This window comes from Lethenteron reissneri, chromosome 36 (assembly GCF_015708825.2).
Source record: "Lethenteron reissneri isolate LAM-NWPU_2019-01 chromosome 36, ASM1570882v1, whole genome shotgun sequence".
In the NCBI taxonomy this organism is placed as follows: domain Eukaryota; kingdom Metazoa; phylum Chordata; class Hyperoartia; order Petromyzontiformes; family Petromyzontidae; genus Lethenteron; species Lethenteron reissneri.
The window spans coordinates 4,435,468-4,453,696 of NC_083814.1; the positions used below are offsets into that span (position 1 = coordinate 4,435,468).

The 18,229-nt window shown below is 47.0% G+C and overlaps 1 protein-coding gene across 1 annotated transcript in view; it reads left to right on the plus strand.

Annotated features, from left to right (window-relative positions):
• The window catches only part of LOC133351032 (uncharacterized), an 87,915-nt gene that overhangs the window by 52,076 nt on the left and 17,610 nt on the right, over window positions 1–18,229 (plus strand). Inside the window, exons 36-40 of the mRNA XM_061565918.1 lie at window positions 2,137–2,391; window positions 4,363–4,617; window positions 6,106–6,222; window positions 6,848–7,030; window positions 9,228–9,316. Of these exons, the coding sequence (XP_061421902.1) occupies window positions 2,137–2,391; window positions 4,363–4,617; window positions 6,106–6,222; window positions 6,848–7,030; window positions 9,228–9,316 (899 nt within the window). The remainder of the gene's footprint in view (window positions 1–2,136; window positions 2,392–4,362; window positions 4,618–6,105; window positions 6,223–6,847; window positions 7,031–9,227; window positions 9,317–18,229) is intronic.

Genomic DNA, 18,229 nt, shown 5'->3' on the forward strand with positions numbered 1-18,229 from the left:
CTAGACACCCTTGCGACCCCTCCTCGCGACCTTTTCTAACCCCCTAAGTATTTATGGGCCATCTGTTTGTGCCGGACCGTTTGAGACAAAGGTGGCTGAGGAGATTTTTGCATTACATTTATGTGGTCCTGTGTGTTACATTTATTCTTGATATTTCTTATGAGTTCCCTCGGTCTTAGTATATCGTGGTTATTATTCGGTCTATGAATATTCGTAACATCATTATTTTGAGGGCTTTGCCAAGTTTGGTTATGCGTTTCTTTCCAGGGATTGGTGTTTATTCTGAGTTATATTTTAATGTCCTGAGGTTAAGTGTAACTAAGTTTCCACTTAAGCTTTCTGGAATACGTATTCTTTAGTTTTTGGTAAGGTCATGCAGATAGAAACATACAATACAAAATAATCAATCTGCGATGAATACGAGTAATATAAGGGAATATCTAATAACAAGCCCCTATTGTTTGCTGGTTAATTCTTTTGTTAAGTTTCTACTTTTCTTCTTGGAAAACGTTAAAGAAAACGCGAGTTGCAATAGTTGTTTTTCTCTGCTCTGCACCTTATCCGTGCATCTCCAGACGTCTTGGGAAGGTCAAGCCATCGACCTTTTGTCCATCTGGATGTCTCTGACCTCTCTGTGCTCTGAAATCTTGCCACTTAATGGCCCTCCCCATTTCACAGATTCCTGGTGTGCTTGTGAGGAGTAGAGGCTGTTTTCATTATTTAATTAAATATATATCTATGTAAAAAAACATTTTTTATTCTTAATAATACTTTTTTTTTTTTAGAAAAGGGGCACAGATACAACAGCTGGGTGTGGAGGGTGGGGCTGGGTGGGGGGTGGGAGGGGTGGGGCTGGGTGGGGAGGGGCTGGTCACCCCGTGGTGCCCTTATAAAACTCAACGTTTAACCTACTCACGCCGGCTTGTGCCCGCCCTCACAGTCGGGCATATTTGCGGAATACACCACGCCGCCGTTGACCCTGGCCATTGACCGAGCAACCCAACGTTCCTACCAGCTCCCTCCACAGGAATGTGTTTGTTATATGCCATGCCCACGTGTTACAACGATTGTTGACATCCCACTAAGTGGTATTCATGTTATCAGTCCAAGAGTGATAAAAATGGATTTGCACTTAAAAGAGTTTGTGTCCACCTAACTAAGGTGGACACATCCATCACTTAGATAATGTTTATACCTACATGGCAAAAAATATGTAGATGTGTTTAATTATCTTAGACATGTGATTGTAAATCATGAACCCAGAATTGCAGTGGTGGCATATGTAACCAGGTAAGTTGCAAGCCAGTGTTAATGTGCCTTGGTAGTTCAATATCTTTGCATATTAATTAACCACTCTAGTTATAATTTTCTAGCACTATAATAACGGCGGGCTACGGCCACCTTATTATCGCTCCTGCGGAGGGCTTCTCAGCGCTTCGCGCCTCGCCCATCACCCCCACTGGTGTCCGCTTCTTCCCCCCCAAATGTGTGCAGATACTACTGACTATATTGTATGTAGAGTGTGTTTAACAACTGCAGCTACATACTATTAACATTCCTTTTTCCTTCGTTAATGCTACCCCCCTTCCCCCTCCATTTGATGCTGCTAATCCTGCATAATTCACGGGCATAATATTAATTTGCAACCCCCCCGCCCACCTCCTACGCATTTTCCATATGCTAAATTCCTCTTGATATGCAAATTATTTTGTCTAGGCGCTCTTCTTCCCCCCCCCCTCCAACCCAGCTTAAATATACGCTCCAAGCTTGGTGGTATTTCATTCTTCACCTGAGGACGGCTGCTTGCGTTGTGGCCGAAACTTCGTGAGAATTATTTTATTAGGTTTTATTATTTTATTATTTTCCTTCTACGTGACTTTACCGAAAGAACCAAGAAGATGAATCCCTGCAGTCACGAAAGCTTTAAATAGAAATCATATTGAGTTGCTTTTACTATAATTTATATTTGCGTCATTCCTGTTGTTTGTTTTACATCATTGCTTTTGGTCATTCCTGTGACCTCGGTCACTCTTGCAAAGAGACTCATTCCTGGTCTCTCGAGTTCTCACCTGGTTAAACAAAATCATCTAAAACCCTATTTGTCCATGCTATGTTGTGTTTTTTTTTCCTATCCAGGGAATGTAACTGCCTGCGTGGACATCAACGAGTGCAATCAAACCTCACCGACTATTTGTGGAGAAGGATCAAATTGCTCCAACAGTGATGGTTCATATCAATGCTTGTGTAACCCGGGTTACTATTACAACAACACCCTCTGCAGTTGCTTGGATTTGGATGAGTGCGCTACCAATCAGTACAACTGCAGTGCCAATTCCATTTGCAAAAACACCGTGGGGTCTGTGGAGTGCCAGTGCGTCGCTGGCTATGAGAGTGAGTTATTTAGCTTTGTTTTTCCATTTTTCATTAACAAAGAAAGCTCAACACATTTGTGAATAACACTGCCTTAAAAGGAGAAGTTATATACCTCTGCTCTTGTTCTCATGGATGGGCCCACATTCGGGGAAACAACCCTGGTAACGATACATTGAGTGGTATAACTGCAAAGGTGTTATTGGTATATCCTGTCAAATGCGTTATTGGTATATTCCATGATCACGTGTTACAACCTCTGTTGACATCCCACAAAGTGGTATTCATGTTATCAATCCAAGAGTGATAAAAATGGATTTGCACTTGAAAGAGTTTGTGTCCACCTAGCTAAGGTGAACACATCCATCAACTAGACAGATGTTTATACCTACATGGCAAAAAATACATAGAACAAAAGAGTATGGAACATTGCATTCACGAAAACTTAAGATCTAAACTGATACGTAGATTTGTTTAATTATCTTAGACATGTGATTGTAAATCATGAACCCAGGATTGCAGTGGTGGCATATGTAACCAGGTAATTTGCAAGCCAGTGTTAATGTGCTTTGGTAGTTGAATACCTCTGCATATTAATTAAGCATTATAGTTAGAATTTTCTAGCTCTAGAATTTCGGCGGGCTACGGCCGCCTTATTCTCGCTCCTGTGGAGGGCTTCTCAGCGCTTTGCGCCTCGCCCATCACCCCCACTGGTGTCCGCTTCTTCCTCCCCAAATGTGTGCAGATACTACTGACTGTATTGTATGTAGAGTGTGTAGGCATGTATATGCCTACACACAATACATTTCTTTTTTGGACAATTTTTGGAACCCTGTTGGATCAACTGTTTACACCCACGTCTGGGGGGATCCACTAACTTCTTGATTCAGGCCTTCTGAAAGGATCTTATAATTTAGTTGACGGACAAACCGAATGCTGAGCTAGATACAACTGGCCCAGGTCTATTTTTTTGCATATCCATTGAGAGATATTAATATATGGGGTGACTGATAATTTATTAATGCAATATGTTGTTCAAGCAACACTGGTGAGAGCAACTAACATCTTTGGTTTGCACTATCAAGAAGTGTTAACATTCAGTATAAGTGACTAAAGTGTATTCGGTTTAACACGTAGGCTTTCGCGACCAATATTATTCATAATAAAGGTTTTTGGGTTAGATCGAATCAGTATAAATGTGTCGAAACCCTCCACCACCCGACACAGCCAATTCGTAAGGGATTTGTCACGTAAACAAAACGCCAATTAGTTACTACTTCAGCCCACCAGTGTATTGGAGAATAAATCCACAAAATTTACAATTTGAGTGCCACGTTTCGCTGGCAATTACATCGAGCATCATAGGGTGATTTTCCAGAATAGTGAAGCCATCCACCTGCTTCCGGTCTTAAATAGAGCAAGACAACGTCATCACTGAACCCATCAAATGTATTAATTGTACTGTACATAGGACAACATAACCACATGGTTCCTATTCATTCTCAGTTAACTCCCCAAATACCTGTCCATCCGATTCACAAGTTTATGCTTAACTGTAAATCATGTAATTACTTAACTTGCTGTTGTGTTTGACATATGTCCTGTCTGTTTGCATACTAGTTCAATAATCACCCTGCTTGTATTTTTATGTTTCTGTAACTTGATTGTACCTTGAACAGTTTATAAAAGGGATGTGTCCAAGCCAACTTTCAATGAATTTAATTTAATATGTTTATGTTTGTGAAGTAATTTTCCACTTTTCTGAAATACGGTTGTTTTTTTTCTTCTCTAATTCATATTTAATTGCTTTTACTAGGATGTATATTTGCATCATTGCTGTTTGTTTTCCATCATTGCTTTTTGTCATTCCGGTGACCTCGGTCACTCTTGCAAAGAGAGACTCATTCATGGTCACTCGAGTTCTCACCTGGTTAAACAAAATCATCTAAAACCCTATTTGTCCGATGCTATGTGTTTTTTTATCTTCTCCAGAGAATGTAACTGCCTGCGTGGATATCAACGAGTGCAGTCAAACCTCACCGACTGTTTGTGGAAAAGGATCAAATTGCTCAAACAGTGATGGTTCATATCAATGCTTGTGTAACCCGGGTTACTATTACAACAACACCCTCAGCAGTTGCTTGGATTTGGATGAGTGCGCTACCAATCAGTACAACTGCAGTGCCAATTCCATTTGCAAAAACACCGTGGGGTCTGTGGAGTGCCAGTGCGTCGCTGGCTATGAGAGTGAGTTATTTTGCTTTGTTTTTACATTTTAAATTAACAAAGAAAGCTCAACACATTTGTGAATAACACTGCCTTAAAAGGAGAAGTTATATACATCTGCTCTTATGCTCATGGATGGGCCCACATTGGGGGACACAACCCTGCTAACTTTCTAGATTTGAAGTTTTCGTCACTGCAAGGATCCATACTCTTTGGTTCTTACGGTAAAGTCACGGTAAGTCACCTACGTGCAAAGGTGTTATTGGTGTATATCACGTCAAATGCGTTATTGGTATATTCCATGCCCACGTGTTACAACCATTGTTGACATCCCACTAAGTGGTATTCATGTTATCAAGCCAAGTGATAAAAATGGATTTGCACTTAAAATTTTGTGCCCACCTAGCCAAGGCGGACACATCCACCATCCAGACAGATGTATATACCTACACGGCAAAAAAATATATAGTATATAAAACCACGACATTTCAGGCAGAGATACTTTGTTCTATGAAAAAGGACCATTGCCTAAAAACGTCGCCCATGATATGTCTCCTTTTAAGGCGTTGGTATTGACAAATGCGTTGAGGTTTATGTATTCGTCAATTGTCCTTGTTCATCTCTGCGAATGCGGCAGCACCCAATTATGATTAATCCACGTATGTTGGTGAACATTGACGACTGATACATGACACTGTTTTAAATATTGGCTATATACCTAGACCAATTAAGGACATGGCTTCAGCAGTGAATGAGCATTCCTAATCTTGTTATTATTAATGTATTTGTCAAATTAACCTCAGAGTGACGTTATTTTATGGCCAGAACAATTATTACGACGATAGATAATCACACAATTGGCCAAAATTGGAATAATGCTGTCATATCTGGGGTAGAGAATGCAGCTCTTCCTTCGCAGCACGTGACAGAAATTAACATAAAGCAGTCAGGCGAGTTGACGATCCAGCACTCGCCGATTCACTCCAATCACTCGCTCGGTCACCACTCGCTCACCGAACTATTTTGTCTCATCCATGATATGCGTTTCGTGTATTTGACTGCTATACATTTCCACGTGATAAGCCACTTAGTTGAACTATCATGTGTGGCCAGGTCACTTCTGAAAAAGAGCTACATCAGTCAGTTGGCCTCACCTGATTAAATAGAAATAGTTTCTATGTTCAACCACCACCACACTGCGGGTCAAACACATTTTTAAAATCACCTTTCTTTCTGCTTTTTCCCTTTCACTGCTTGACTTTCAAATTCCTTACAATCGACTCTTTTATAATAACCGTGCTCAATTAGTGAAACACGTAAACGCTTGTTTATTACAACTTTAATAGTTTTGTTGCATGTGGGTCTCTGGGCCTGTGGTCAACCCATTTAATAAACAAAAATGTATCTCATTCCTGCCTTGCTGCGATTGTTTTATTTAAAATATATGCTGTAAATGATGTTGTACATTTATTGATTGTTTAATAATTGGCAATGTTTGGTCCTCACCAGAAAACGGAATCAATTGTGTGGACATCGATGAGTGTAAAAGTATGACTTGTCCTCAAAACGAAAAATGCGACAACATCCCGGGCACATACAAGTGCAACTGCAGCGATGGTTATAAGCGTAAGTGTTCTGAGTGTGCTCAGTATTGTGAACAATGTTTACTGACACATAGGCTGATGTTACAAATCCACACCTTTTTAGGTGGTATGCACATTTCAAAAGCGCGAGTCATATTATCCCAACTAAGATTTGATTCACAAAATTTGGAAGAAAAACCTGACTGAAACGCAATAATTAGATCTATAACTTCACTGTAATGTTTAACTCAGAAAACAGCTGACGTGTTTACAATATTCTAGAATTCACAATTGGGTTTACGAGGTTGAGCATGCGAGGGAACGACTACACGAGCTCATGATTTGATTTCAGGAGAAGCACAAGTTGTGGACTCTTTACTTGAAACGGGCTTTTTTCTGCTAATTACAACTTAGAATGTAGACATTTTGAGCTTGAGATAATTGTATGAATCAACAGAGGAGCATGACCAAGAACGAAGATAATTAAAATTAATTAATGAGGTGGGAACAGTAGAGCCAATGCAGATGATCTAGCCGTGTGCCATCATCATTGAAATGGTTAATCAGAGTAATCCTCACCAATATGAGGGCAATTATTTCGTCCACGTGACTGATAAACATTTTATTCACTATATGTCTAACTGTTTTGCTTGTGTGTCATTTAACAGGCGATGGACAGGACTGTGTGCCTTTGAATTGCAATCAGACTGCCTGTATCGCGGGATATTGTAAGAATGGGGGAACATGCTATAATACACCTTTCTGCAACGCCAGTTGCACGTGCCAAGCATCGTACGAGGGTATCGATTGCCAGTATGGAAAAACAACTGTCAACGCAAGCTTTAAAGCAGGTAATTTGCGTTGTACAAATATAGCTCGTCGGGGTCCTACGATTCCTCTGGCCTAATTTGTTTAAACACTGAAATGCAATGATTTGAGATGTGACGTGTTCAATGGGTAACGCTTCCGAGTACTTAAATAATTCCAATGATTTAAGGCAAATGTTGAGATGTAAGTTTTCTTTGTGGGCTAATGTGGCTGTTGACCCGAGAACGTTAGCTATCGCGGCAAGTTCAGCTCGTAGATTCCGCTATCAACGAACATGTGAGCCCTCCCTCCTAACTCTGCCACAACTCATTTGTTAAAGCTGCGAGCAAGAGTGAAAACACGGGATAATTGCATTTTATTCTCTCACATGGAAGCAATGTAAACATTTATTTAATCAGTCGCATCTAATGTGTAATCTAATTTATATAGTGCCTTGACCAAGGCGCTTTACAGAGAATTAAGCACGGTACCTATGAAGTTAGTAGTGGAAGACGAGGTGAATAAAATAGAATGGGTGAATCTGTGATGCGTGAAATCGGTGAAAGCGAAATTGATGACTGTGATGGATTGAGTGCAATATGGAATGAGTGCAATATTATTGGTTTTAATATACATTGTGAAACCTTAATACAATTTATTTTCCACAACGTCCCATGGAATGTAATCCATCAAATTGTATTCCGCACAGCAGGTGGAACGCAAAATGAATTAAATTGTTTCAATTAAATGCATTTTGCAACAACACTTATATTATTGTATTGTGATCCATAAACTGGACGAGAGGATGTAATAGTTTTACATTGCCTGGACAGTAGAACCCCTCTTAACGAGCACCCCAAACGACAGGACCTCCATAGAGCCCAATGTCTAGTGTATAGTAGTGAAGTGTATAGTGTAATGTGTGGTGTTTAGTAGTGTATTGTTTAATAGTGTAGAGTAGAACCCCTCTTAACGACCACCTCTGTTAACGATTAATCGCTTCACGATGGGCCTCCATAGAGCCAATTATGTATTGTATAGTGTAGTGTATAGTAGTGTAATGTAATAGTAGTGCAGTGTATAATAGTGTAGTGCCTCCATAGAGCCCAATGTGTTTGCTTACCGACAAATGTTAACGATGGGCTGTTGTAGCTACAGCAAATATTAATTGATACATCGTTCCACTTTATACACTCGTGACAGGACAGTAATACCTCGATGTATTTCCCCTCTTCCCCCCCCCCTTTTAACGTCGCTTCGCAAACTACGTCGTCACTTTATAATTATTAACACCACCGCCTGATTAGCGTCGCTCAAACCCCCCCACACGCTTACGTCGCGCTGACAACATTGTCTGCCCCTCTTGCTATCCGTCGCTCCTTGGCTTTCGCCCTCCCGCGGATCGCTTCGATTGACGTCGTTTCGATATTCGTCGCACCGACATTGCACCGGGGTGTGACTGCACGCGTCAATGAACGAGTGCCCCCCCCCCACCCACCATGCCCAACAGATCTCCACCCCTGGATATTGCGTGGCACCCCCCTTCCCCACCAACCACTACTCCAGCCCTTTTCCCCACTCCCGGGCACCTTTCCCCAAGCCCAACAACAACAACGAACACCGCTGTTCGCCACTTAAGTGTTGGTGGCGTCACCACGGGGGTTTTGCGCCACGTGAAGTGTCGAAGGCACGCTGGCAAGGAAGGTCACGGAACGGGTATCACGTGGTGCTATGGGTTGACTAAGATGACTGCGAAACCCACGTGCACCCTTCCATCCCCTCCTTGTGCTGGCCGGCGGGTGGCCTCCAGCCAATGGTTGACAAAGCTGTTCCATTTTTGTATAATTGGATGAATTTTACTTCGTGTAATAATTGAGGGTGGAGCAGGTGGCACTTTGCTTAGCGTGCAGCACCAGGAACCCTGTGACACTAAGTTCCAATTCCCGTCCACGGCTAACATTGGCCATTGATAGGACCAATTGTGTCCTCTGCTTCATAAACCCGCAATGACCAGTGCGGTGAGGTATCGTCGAAAAACCCCCATGAGTGATATTACATGGTGAGGCCTTTATTCAATTGTTGATTGAAAACAGCTGGATAAAAAAAAGATACATTACTCGACTACACACGTGTTATATTAACTCGAAATGTTGCTTTATCCAATTAATTGAATGTATCCCAAACATCACAAACAATAGTCAAGTATGGTATATAAGTATAACACTCATTTACGTTTTACAGGTACTCCAAAGTTGAAAGTCTTCATGGGACTTAACTACAGCATTTCATCAACACCCACAGATCAAATTGCTAATTTGGTCTCAAATCACGTAAGTGAATGGTGTAAATACGTTTAATTTCAAATGTTTCTGAAACAGTATTAATGTTACGTGTTTGTGTTCTGTGCCATAACTTAAATATAACATATTCTTAGGTTTTATCGGTAAAATCACGTAGGTAAAAAATTAAAATTAATACAATAAAAAATAAAAATAAAAAAAATCACGACGTTTCGGAGGCAACACAAGTTTCCGTCTTCAGGTGGAACCGTCACAGCACGATAGCTGTATCAAGTGAGAGAAATTCCAAAAAAACAGTCCTTGTATATATACTGGTTGAGGGTGGGAGGAGCCAAGGTAGGCCCTGAATATTATTTTTGTGAGGTTCGGTGCGGCTGAAGCACGCTGTTAGGAATGAGCCTTTGTTGTGTAAACTAGGTGCGGATGATGTAAAGGTGTGTGCAAATGGGACTGAGCCTTTTGTTATGTAGAAGTGATGTGGCTTAAATCGCTGCCAGGAAATTAGTCTTTCTTGTGTAGAATGGTTGACTGAGCCTTTGTTACGTAGAGGTGGTGTGGCTGAAATCACTGCCAGGAATGCTCCAAATATGTGTAGTTAAATCTTTTTTGCATGGTTAATAACATCTTTCCAATGATTACTAAGTTTGTACCCATCATCACGGTTGAAATTATGTCTGTGTTTGTATATTTGGATGGCCTCGTGTACAAACCTTTGATGGTAGCCAGGAGGCTTGCAGAGTTCCTTGGTCTCGAAAAAGACAATTTCATGAGAACCCACAGCGTTATAGCAATGATCGGCAACGGTGGAAGAATCAGTTTTGCCGTGTTTCAGATATGACTTGTGCTCGCGGACACGATCAGAGATATGACGTTTCGTTTCTCCAATGTAGCAATCACCACAACTGCAACTCAGCTTGTAGACTCCAGGGTATTTTAAGTCAGGAATGACATCTTTCACAGATGGAATTAGATCACAGATTTTATGTACTGTACTGAATCGGACTTGGATCTTATGTTTGTTTAGAATTTTGGAGATCTTTTTGGTCACGCCTGTTATGTATGGCAACGTGATAGTTTTGATCGGAGTTTCAAGTGGCTGTTTCTGTATGGTGGGAGAAACAGCTTGGCGGATGGTGCGGTCAGAGTATCCGTTCATCCTGAGGGCCCGATGTACATGTCTTAATTCACTGGCCAGGTGGTGTTGGTCAGAAATTCCATGAGCTCTGCGGTATAGCGTTTTGATGAGAGAATTATTTTGAGATGGGTGGTGGTGGGAATCAGGTTTCAAGTAGGAATCTGTGTGGGTGGCTTTCCTGTATACAGAATGTCCCAAGGATCCGTCAGGTCTCCTCTCAAACAGAATATCTAAGAATGGTAGTTTACCATCTTTTTCCACTTCCATGGTGAATCTGATGGATGGGTGTCTGGAATTGATGTGGTCCAAGAAGTGGTTCAATGCTGGGAGGCCATGTGGCCAAATGACGAAAGTGTCATCCACATACCTCTTCCACAGGGATGGACGCAGGGTGGATGTGTGGATAGCGTCTGATTCAAACCTTTCCATGAACATGTTGGCTATCACTGGTGACCAGGGAGAGCCCATAGGGGTGCCCTCATTCTGTTTGTAGAAGGTGCCATTGCCTAACCAGCGCAGATACATCCGAATTCAATCCATGGTGGACCAAGTCCTCAATTATTGTTATTATTATTGTTAGTGTGTCAGGTACTGGGACTTTTTAAGCCGCATCACTTCTACATAACAAAAGGCTCAGTCCCATTTGCACACACCTTTACATCATCCGCACCTAGTTTACACAACAAAAGCTCATTCCTAACAGTGTGCTTCAGCCGCACCGAACCTCACAAAAATAATATTCAGGGCCTACCTTGGCTCCTCCCACCCTCAACCAGTATATATGTAATGCGGGCGCGGGCGACCTCCCGGATGTGACGTCACGGAGAGGTGGAGTTAGGTGACGTGGGAGGAAAGGTTAAGGTTCTTAAGGGAGGAGACCGGAAGAGGAAGGGAGAACGAGTGGGACTGGACCAGAGTAAGGCCACGTGGGCAAAGCCAAGGGGTGGCAGCGGCGGCCAGCGGTGGCCAGCTAAGGGAGCAGCCAGCGGAGCTGCGAGAGAAGACAGCGGTGGGGCGGCTGGAGAGAAGGCGGACGAGGAGCTGCGGGGAACACAGCCGGCGAGGCTGTGTGTGAGGGAGAGGCTACGAGAGCGACGAGAGGAGAGAGAGGCTGAGAGAACGACGAGGGGAGACACTGCAGGAGAGCAGTATCAGTGTCAGTATAGAGTCTTATAGAAGGACAGCCGTGCGGGTTAAGAGAGAAGAACCGAATAAAGGACACCAAGCCAGACATCGTGGTCGAGTCCTTTATTACATTGGTGTCGGAAGTGCAACGGCATGTCGAAACAAGTGAGAAAGAAAAATGTTCCAGCGCCGGCATCGGCTTCTTCGTCCGAAGACGAAGACTTCCCTCCAAACATGGATCCTGCCAGGGTGGTGGAGGAGAGCCCTGCTGAAACGAGTGCGGGGACGGGAGTGGAAGATGTAGCCACAGTGTCAGGGCCGCCGACACCATCAGACGCTGATCGGCGATGGCTGCAGGTGGCTGAGCAACTGGAGACTCTCAAGGACGCCCTGGGCCAATTGTGTCATCTCGTCACCCCAAGCACGGCGACGGAGAGAGCGGAGAGTGCTCCACAGGCCGCCACGGGTTCTTCACTCCCGGCGCCATGGGCCACGCGGCAGGAGGCCGCCATCTTGCGCGTGCCGCGGCGGGAATCCGCCATCTTGACCACGCCGCGATTCGACGCCATTTTGAATTTGCCTCCGGAGGAACCATCGGCGGAGGGCGGAGTGAAGCGAAGTCGGAGTCGCCATCTCACCACGGTCAAGGAATTCGCCATTGGGGGCGACTGGAGCGCTTTCGCCTGCAGATTTTTAGCGGCGGTCCGTTCTGCGAGATGGACCGATGCTGAGGCCTTGGAAGTGTTGCCGACTCTTCTGGACGACGAATCTGTTCGTTTTTTTCGCTCCATTAAGGCCGAGAAGAAGAGGACATTATATGGAGTTTTTCAAGAAATGGCCGACGCCTACGAGCCACCTGACGACGCGCATCGGCGATTCGCTCAACGACAACGAGCGCCCGAGGAGTCGCCTGTGGCGTACAGGGGTGCAGTGCTTGATTTGGCTATGGCCGCGTATCCAGATACAACACCTGACCTGCTCGAGCCTCTCATCTTGGGCAAGATGCTCGAGCTGTCGCGGGATCTTGGGATTCCCATGCCGGTGTGCGGGCATGAGAAGCTCACCTCCCGGGCGGCGGCGAAATGTCTGGATGCACAATTCAACCTACGACGATGGAAACAGGTCACGGCGTGGACAGGGGGGCCCGTCGCGGAGGGTGGCGCTCTGGGTTGGGACCCTACGAAGTCGGTATACGTGCCGGATGAGCGGGGCCCTCAGGAGCTGACGGCCGCCTCGGTGCCATGGTCAGGCCGCGGTGGACCGGCCTCTCGTGCTGCACCGCCGATACGCGGGCGGCGCGATGCAAGGCCTGCGCTTCGGCGCAACGACGCCGATTGCTTCCGCTGCGGACGGAAGGGCCACTACGCGAAGGACTGCTGGGCCCGCATCCCGGGTCCGCCACAACAGGAGGCCTCATTACCGGCCAAGCCGCCCAAGGATCCACCGAAACAGGCAAGTCGGCACGCACCAGACACCCGGCAAGGCTTTACACCTCACCCATCACCTTCGTTGTGCGGTCATAGTGTTGTTGTTAAAGAGGGACCTTCGACGGGGCCTTGTCGCTCTGTGACGCAGTGGCGCAAATTGGCACGGAGGGTTGTTGCGGCCGCTACGGGTTCGTCCACCGTGCCGGGGTCTATACAAGGGGTGGACGTGCGCATTTTGGTCGATTCCGGGGCGTCCGCGACTATTATTTCGGATGTCATTTTTCATCTGTTAGGCATCCCACCCGGGGCCGTGCGTCCGGTTTACGGGTCGTGCGTCGCTGCGAACGGGGGTAGTATGGGCATCGTGGGCCAGGTGGACGCTAAAATATCTATTGGGGATGTGTCGGCCTCGGGCGTTGTGTTGATTTCAAGATCCTTGGCAGTTCCCTGTTTATTGGGCACTGATTTTCTGGCTAAGATGCCTATTTTGATCAAAATTAATGAGAATTGTATTGAACTGCCGGGTGGCCGTCAAATTTCGTTTCTGCCGTCGCCCTGGGGGCGACCTGCTTCGGCCGTACAAGTGCAGGCGCTATCCGTGGCATCTGTTGATATTCCACCTGGTTCACAGATGCTTATTCCCCTGCGGTATCGGAAGCCCCTGCCTGGTCGGCTGGGAGCGGTTGGGATCTTGTTGTCACCTTCAGCCTCGATAACGGCCGGATCGGCGCTGGTCGGAGCGCAGACCATCGTCCGGCCAGATCAATTACCGTTTTTGCAGGTGCTCAATGCGGGTACGGAAAATGTCTGTGTCCCAGCCGGCACGGTTGTGGCACATGCCACCACGGCATTTACGGCTCACGATTGTTCGCATAGCCAGGGAGTGGTTGCTGGTGTTTCCGAGCCTGTGGTTTCGGATGACCGCTGGATTGCTAGCTTATGTGACGGAAATTCTTCCCTGTCTGTGGATCAACGGGGTGCGCTTCATAAATTGTTATTGACGTATTCCGATGTGTTTAGCTCCAATGATTTGGATTTGGGACGCACCTCATTGCTTCACCATCACATTGCTACAGGCGACGCTGCCCCTATTCGGTTGAATTCGCACCGAATGAGTCCGGCCGAGCGAGAACACGTTCGGGGGGCAGTGGAGGATATGTTGGCTGCGGATATTATATCACCGTCGAACAGCCCATGGGGCGCGCCTGTGGTTTTGGTTAAGAAAAAGGATGGCAAATTGCGATTCTGTGTTGACTTTCGAAAATTGAATAAGATATCGGTGGCAGATGCGTATCCCCTGCCGCGTATGGACGACTCCCTCGACGCATTGTCGGGGGCTAAGTATTTCTCTACACTGGACCTCTCTTCGGGATTTTGGCAGCTTCCCCTTGACGAGCCCTCACGGGAGAAGACCGCATTCCGTACGCCGCAGGGGTTGTTTCAATTTAACTGCCTTCCGATGGGGCTGAATGCGGCCCCTGCCACATTTCAAAGGCTCATGGAACTCGTTTTGACGGGGTTGCAGTGGGAGACATGTCTCATATATTTGGACGATATCATCGTCTTCAGCCGCACATTTGATGAACATTTAAGGCGGCTGGAGACGGTGTTCGCGAGGATGCGCTCCGCGAACTTGAAATTTAAACCAAAGAAATGTCACCTACTGCAACGGTCCGTCCGTTATTTGGGGCACATCGTGAGTGCTGAGGGGGTGTCTACGGACCCGGAAAAAACGGCGTGCGTCCGAGATTGGCCGACTCCGGTCACCGTGGGGGATGTACGTCGCTTTCTGGGATTTGCCTCGTATTATCGAAGATTTGTACCGAATTTTGCGACCATCGCGAGGCCCTTGCACCTCCTTACGGGTAAGGGACGTAAGTTTGCGTGGGGACCGCCGGAAGAGGCGGCCTTTCAGAGTCTGCGTAATCTGTTGGCTACCGCCCCAACATTGGATTATCCGGATTTCAATCAACCGTTCATTCTTGATACGGATGCGAGCGACACAGGTATTGGCGCGGTGTTGTCTCAGTCTAAAGGGGGCGTAGAGCGCGTCGTTGCGTATGGTAGCCGGGTCCTGTCGCCCGCGGAAACACGCTACTGTGTCACTCGCAGGGAACTCTTAGCCGTTGTTTTTTTCCTACGTCAGTTTCGACCGTACCTGTACGGCCGTTCCTTTATCGTACGTACGGATCATGCGGCCTTGCAATATGCCCTTAAAATGGATCAACCTTCCGGCCAGCTGTCGCGTTGGTTGGACACGCTGCAAGAATTTTCATTTCAAATTCACCATCGTAAAGGGGTGCGCCATGCGAACGCAGACGCACTTTCTAGGTTGCCGCAGCGCTCCCCTTGCAAATGTGCGTCGGGGACGCAGAGATGTGCGCCCAGCCTACCCCCCCCTCAGCCGGTGGTATTGGCTGTGGAGAAGTCGGATGCTACTGTGGAACCGGGGCCGACTGATGGGGTTTTGAATCTGCCACGGTCTGTTTGGATAAGGGAGCAAATGATGGATGAGTCGTTAGTGTCCTTGCGGAAGCGATCCAAAGTGGAGGTTGGGGGTCCGGTTACGGAGGGTGCGCCGGAAACCGCGGTCCGAGATGGTCTGCTTATGTGGAGGGAAAGTCTCCAGGAACACTGGCGTCTAGTGGTGCCTGCGTCCCTCCGATACGAGTTGATTAGAACTCTCCATTGTGACACGCTATTACATCTGGGTGTGCAGAAGACCTTGTTGACGTTGCAACGTCATTATTTTTGGCACGGCATGTCGACGGATGTCGTGGGGCACGTCCGCGCGTGCCCTGACTGTGCCCGGCGTAAGCCTCCTAAACATCCTTATGTGCCACCCTTACAGTCAATTCGGGTGTCTCGGGTCAATGAATTGGTGGCACTGGACATTTTGGGACCTTTCCCACCTTCGGCGAGGGGTAATAAATATTTGCTGGTCGGGGTTGAGTACCTCTCCCGTTGGCCGATGGCCTGGCCGTTGCCCGATCAATCGGCCGCGGCCATTACCGACGCCTTTTTGTTCGGATATGTTATGGACAAGGGTGCGCCGGAGAGACTCCTTACGGATCAGGGCCGAAATTTTTCTTCTAAATTATTGGCGGAAGTATGCGCGGGCCTAGGGACTAAGAAGGTCCGGACATCCCCATACCATCCGCAAACGGATGGTATGGTTGAGCGGCTAAACCGGACATTGTCTGCCATGCTGTGCCACACGGTGAGTGAGCAACAATCGGATTGGGACCTGCACATCCCGGGGGTGCTTTCGGCGTACAGGATGACTCCTCATGCGGCTACGGGTTATTCGCCATTTTACCTTATGTATGGTCGGGAAAACGTGCCGCCAATGGATGTGCAGATGGGAACCGGTGTGAGGGGACCTTGTAAACCGCTTCCTGACTACATTCGGGACACTGTTCGCCGGGTCTCGGAGGCGCGGGAGAGTGCCCGTGTGGCTACGGCCAAAGCTCAGGCCCGAAATGAGAGGTACGCACGGCGTTCCAAAGGGGAGTGCCCCTGGAAGGTTGGGGACCTGGCCTGGCTCCATTGCCCGCAGGTGCGGCCGGGTACCTCTCCCAAATTTCACAAACCTTGGCGAGGGCCTGTCTGCCTCATTGAGGTTCCTAATCCTCAGTCGGCGCGTGTTCAAATTGGTTCTCGCCGCTGGTTTGTTCACACGTCGCGCTTGAAACCGTATGTTGCTCCCCTACATGATGCATCATCTCCCAATGTTGCCTTGCCGGGGTCTGTTGCTGCCGACTCTCCCCCGCCTGCGTCCATTGATCTTGCTAGAGCGCCTGTCGTACCTGTTCCAGGCAGGCCGGCCTTGACACCGGAGGGGACGAGGCGCTCTGCTCGGAGGGTGCCTGCCAGATCTGCGGGTCCTTCGAGCCCTGCAGCCCTTCCGACCCCGCTGCAGACGCATCCGCGGGACAAGCCCAAAACTGATCCTTCAAGGACACGGGACGTTGGTGGACTTCCAACAGCGACAGGGGGATTTCACCCTGTCGCTCCTCAAACTCAATCACGTTCCCGTTCCGCGGATGGGCCGCCGACCGTCCGGGACGGGCCGGCGACCCGCACACGCTCTAAATCCCTTGTGTTTCGTTGATTGTTATGTTGTATTGTTCTTACTGTGTATTTATTGCCTGCTTCTGCTACGTTATTGATTGTTGAGTTGTGTTGATTGTTCTTACTGTTATATTGCATGCTTGGTGTCCTTTGGTGTGTTACGCTCGGGTTCGCCCGCATTACTGTTGGTGTTGTTCAGCCGAGGTCGGCTGGGTTTTTCTCCACGGGGGAGGGTGGTGTAATGCGGGCGCGGGCGACCTCCCGGATGTGACGTCACTGAGAGGTGGAGTTAGGTGACGTGGGAGGAAAGGTTAAGGTTCTTAAGGGAGGAGACCGGAAGAGGAAGGGAGAACGAGTGGGACTGGACCAGAGTAAGGCCACGTGGGCAAAGCCAAGGGGTGGCAGCGGCGGCCAGCGGTGGCCAGCTAAGGGAGCAGCCAGCGGAGCTGCGAGAGAAGACAGCGGTGGGGCGGCTGGAGAGAAGGCGGACGAGGAGCTGCGGGGAACACAGCCGGCGAGGCTGTGTGTGAGGGAGAGGCTACGAGAGCGACGAGAGGAGAGAGAGGCTGAGAGAACGACGAGGGGAGACACTGCAGGAGAGCAGTATCAGTGTCAGTATAGAGTCTTATAGAAGGACAGCCGTGCGGGTTAAGAGAGAAGAACCGAATAAAGGACACCAAGCCAGACATCGTGGTCGAGTCCTTTATTACATATATACAAGGACTGTTTTTTTTTTAAATTTCTCTCACTTGATACAGCTATCGTGCTGTGACGGTTCCACCTGAACACGCAAACTTGTGTTGCCTCCGAAACGTCGTGATTTTTATTTTTATTTTACTTTTATTAATTTTAATTTTTTACCTACGTGACTTTACCGAAAAAACCTAAGAATATGAATCCTTGCAGTCACGAAAGCTTCAAATCTAGAATAAATATAACATGTTACCGAAAAAATTAGTTATTTCATTTTATAGAATTGACAAATATATTGTGAATTTGTAAATGATTAAGTTTGGACAGCCTATGTGAGTCTATCATTATAAATATTTGTTATCAGCCATGATATCGTCACTGCTGGATGGTCTTGCGATTCTGCGCACAGGCTAATTTCATTACATCCATTCCAGCAGCGCGTCCTGCCAAAGTCCGCCTACATTGTCTAAACAGTCAATATGATGGTCT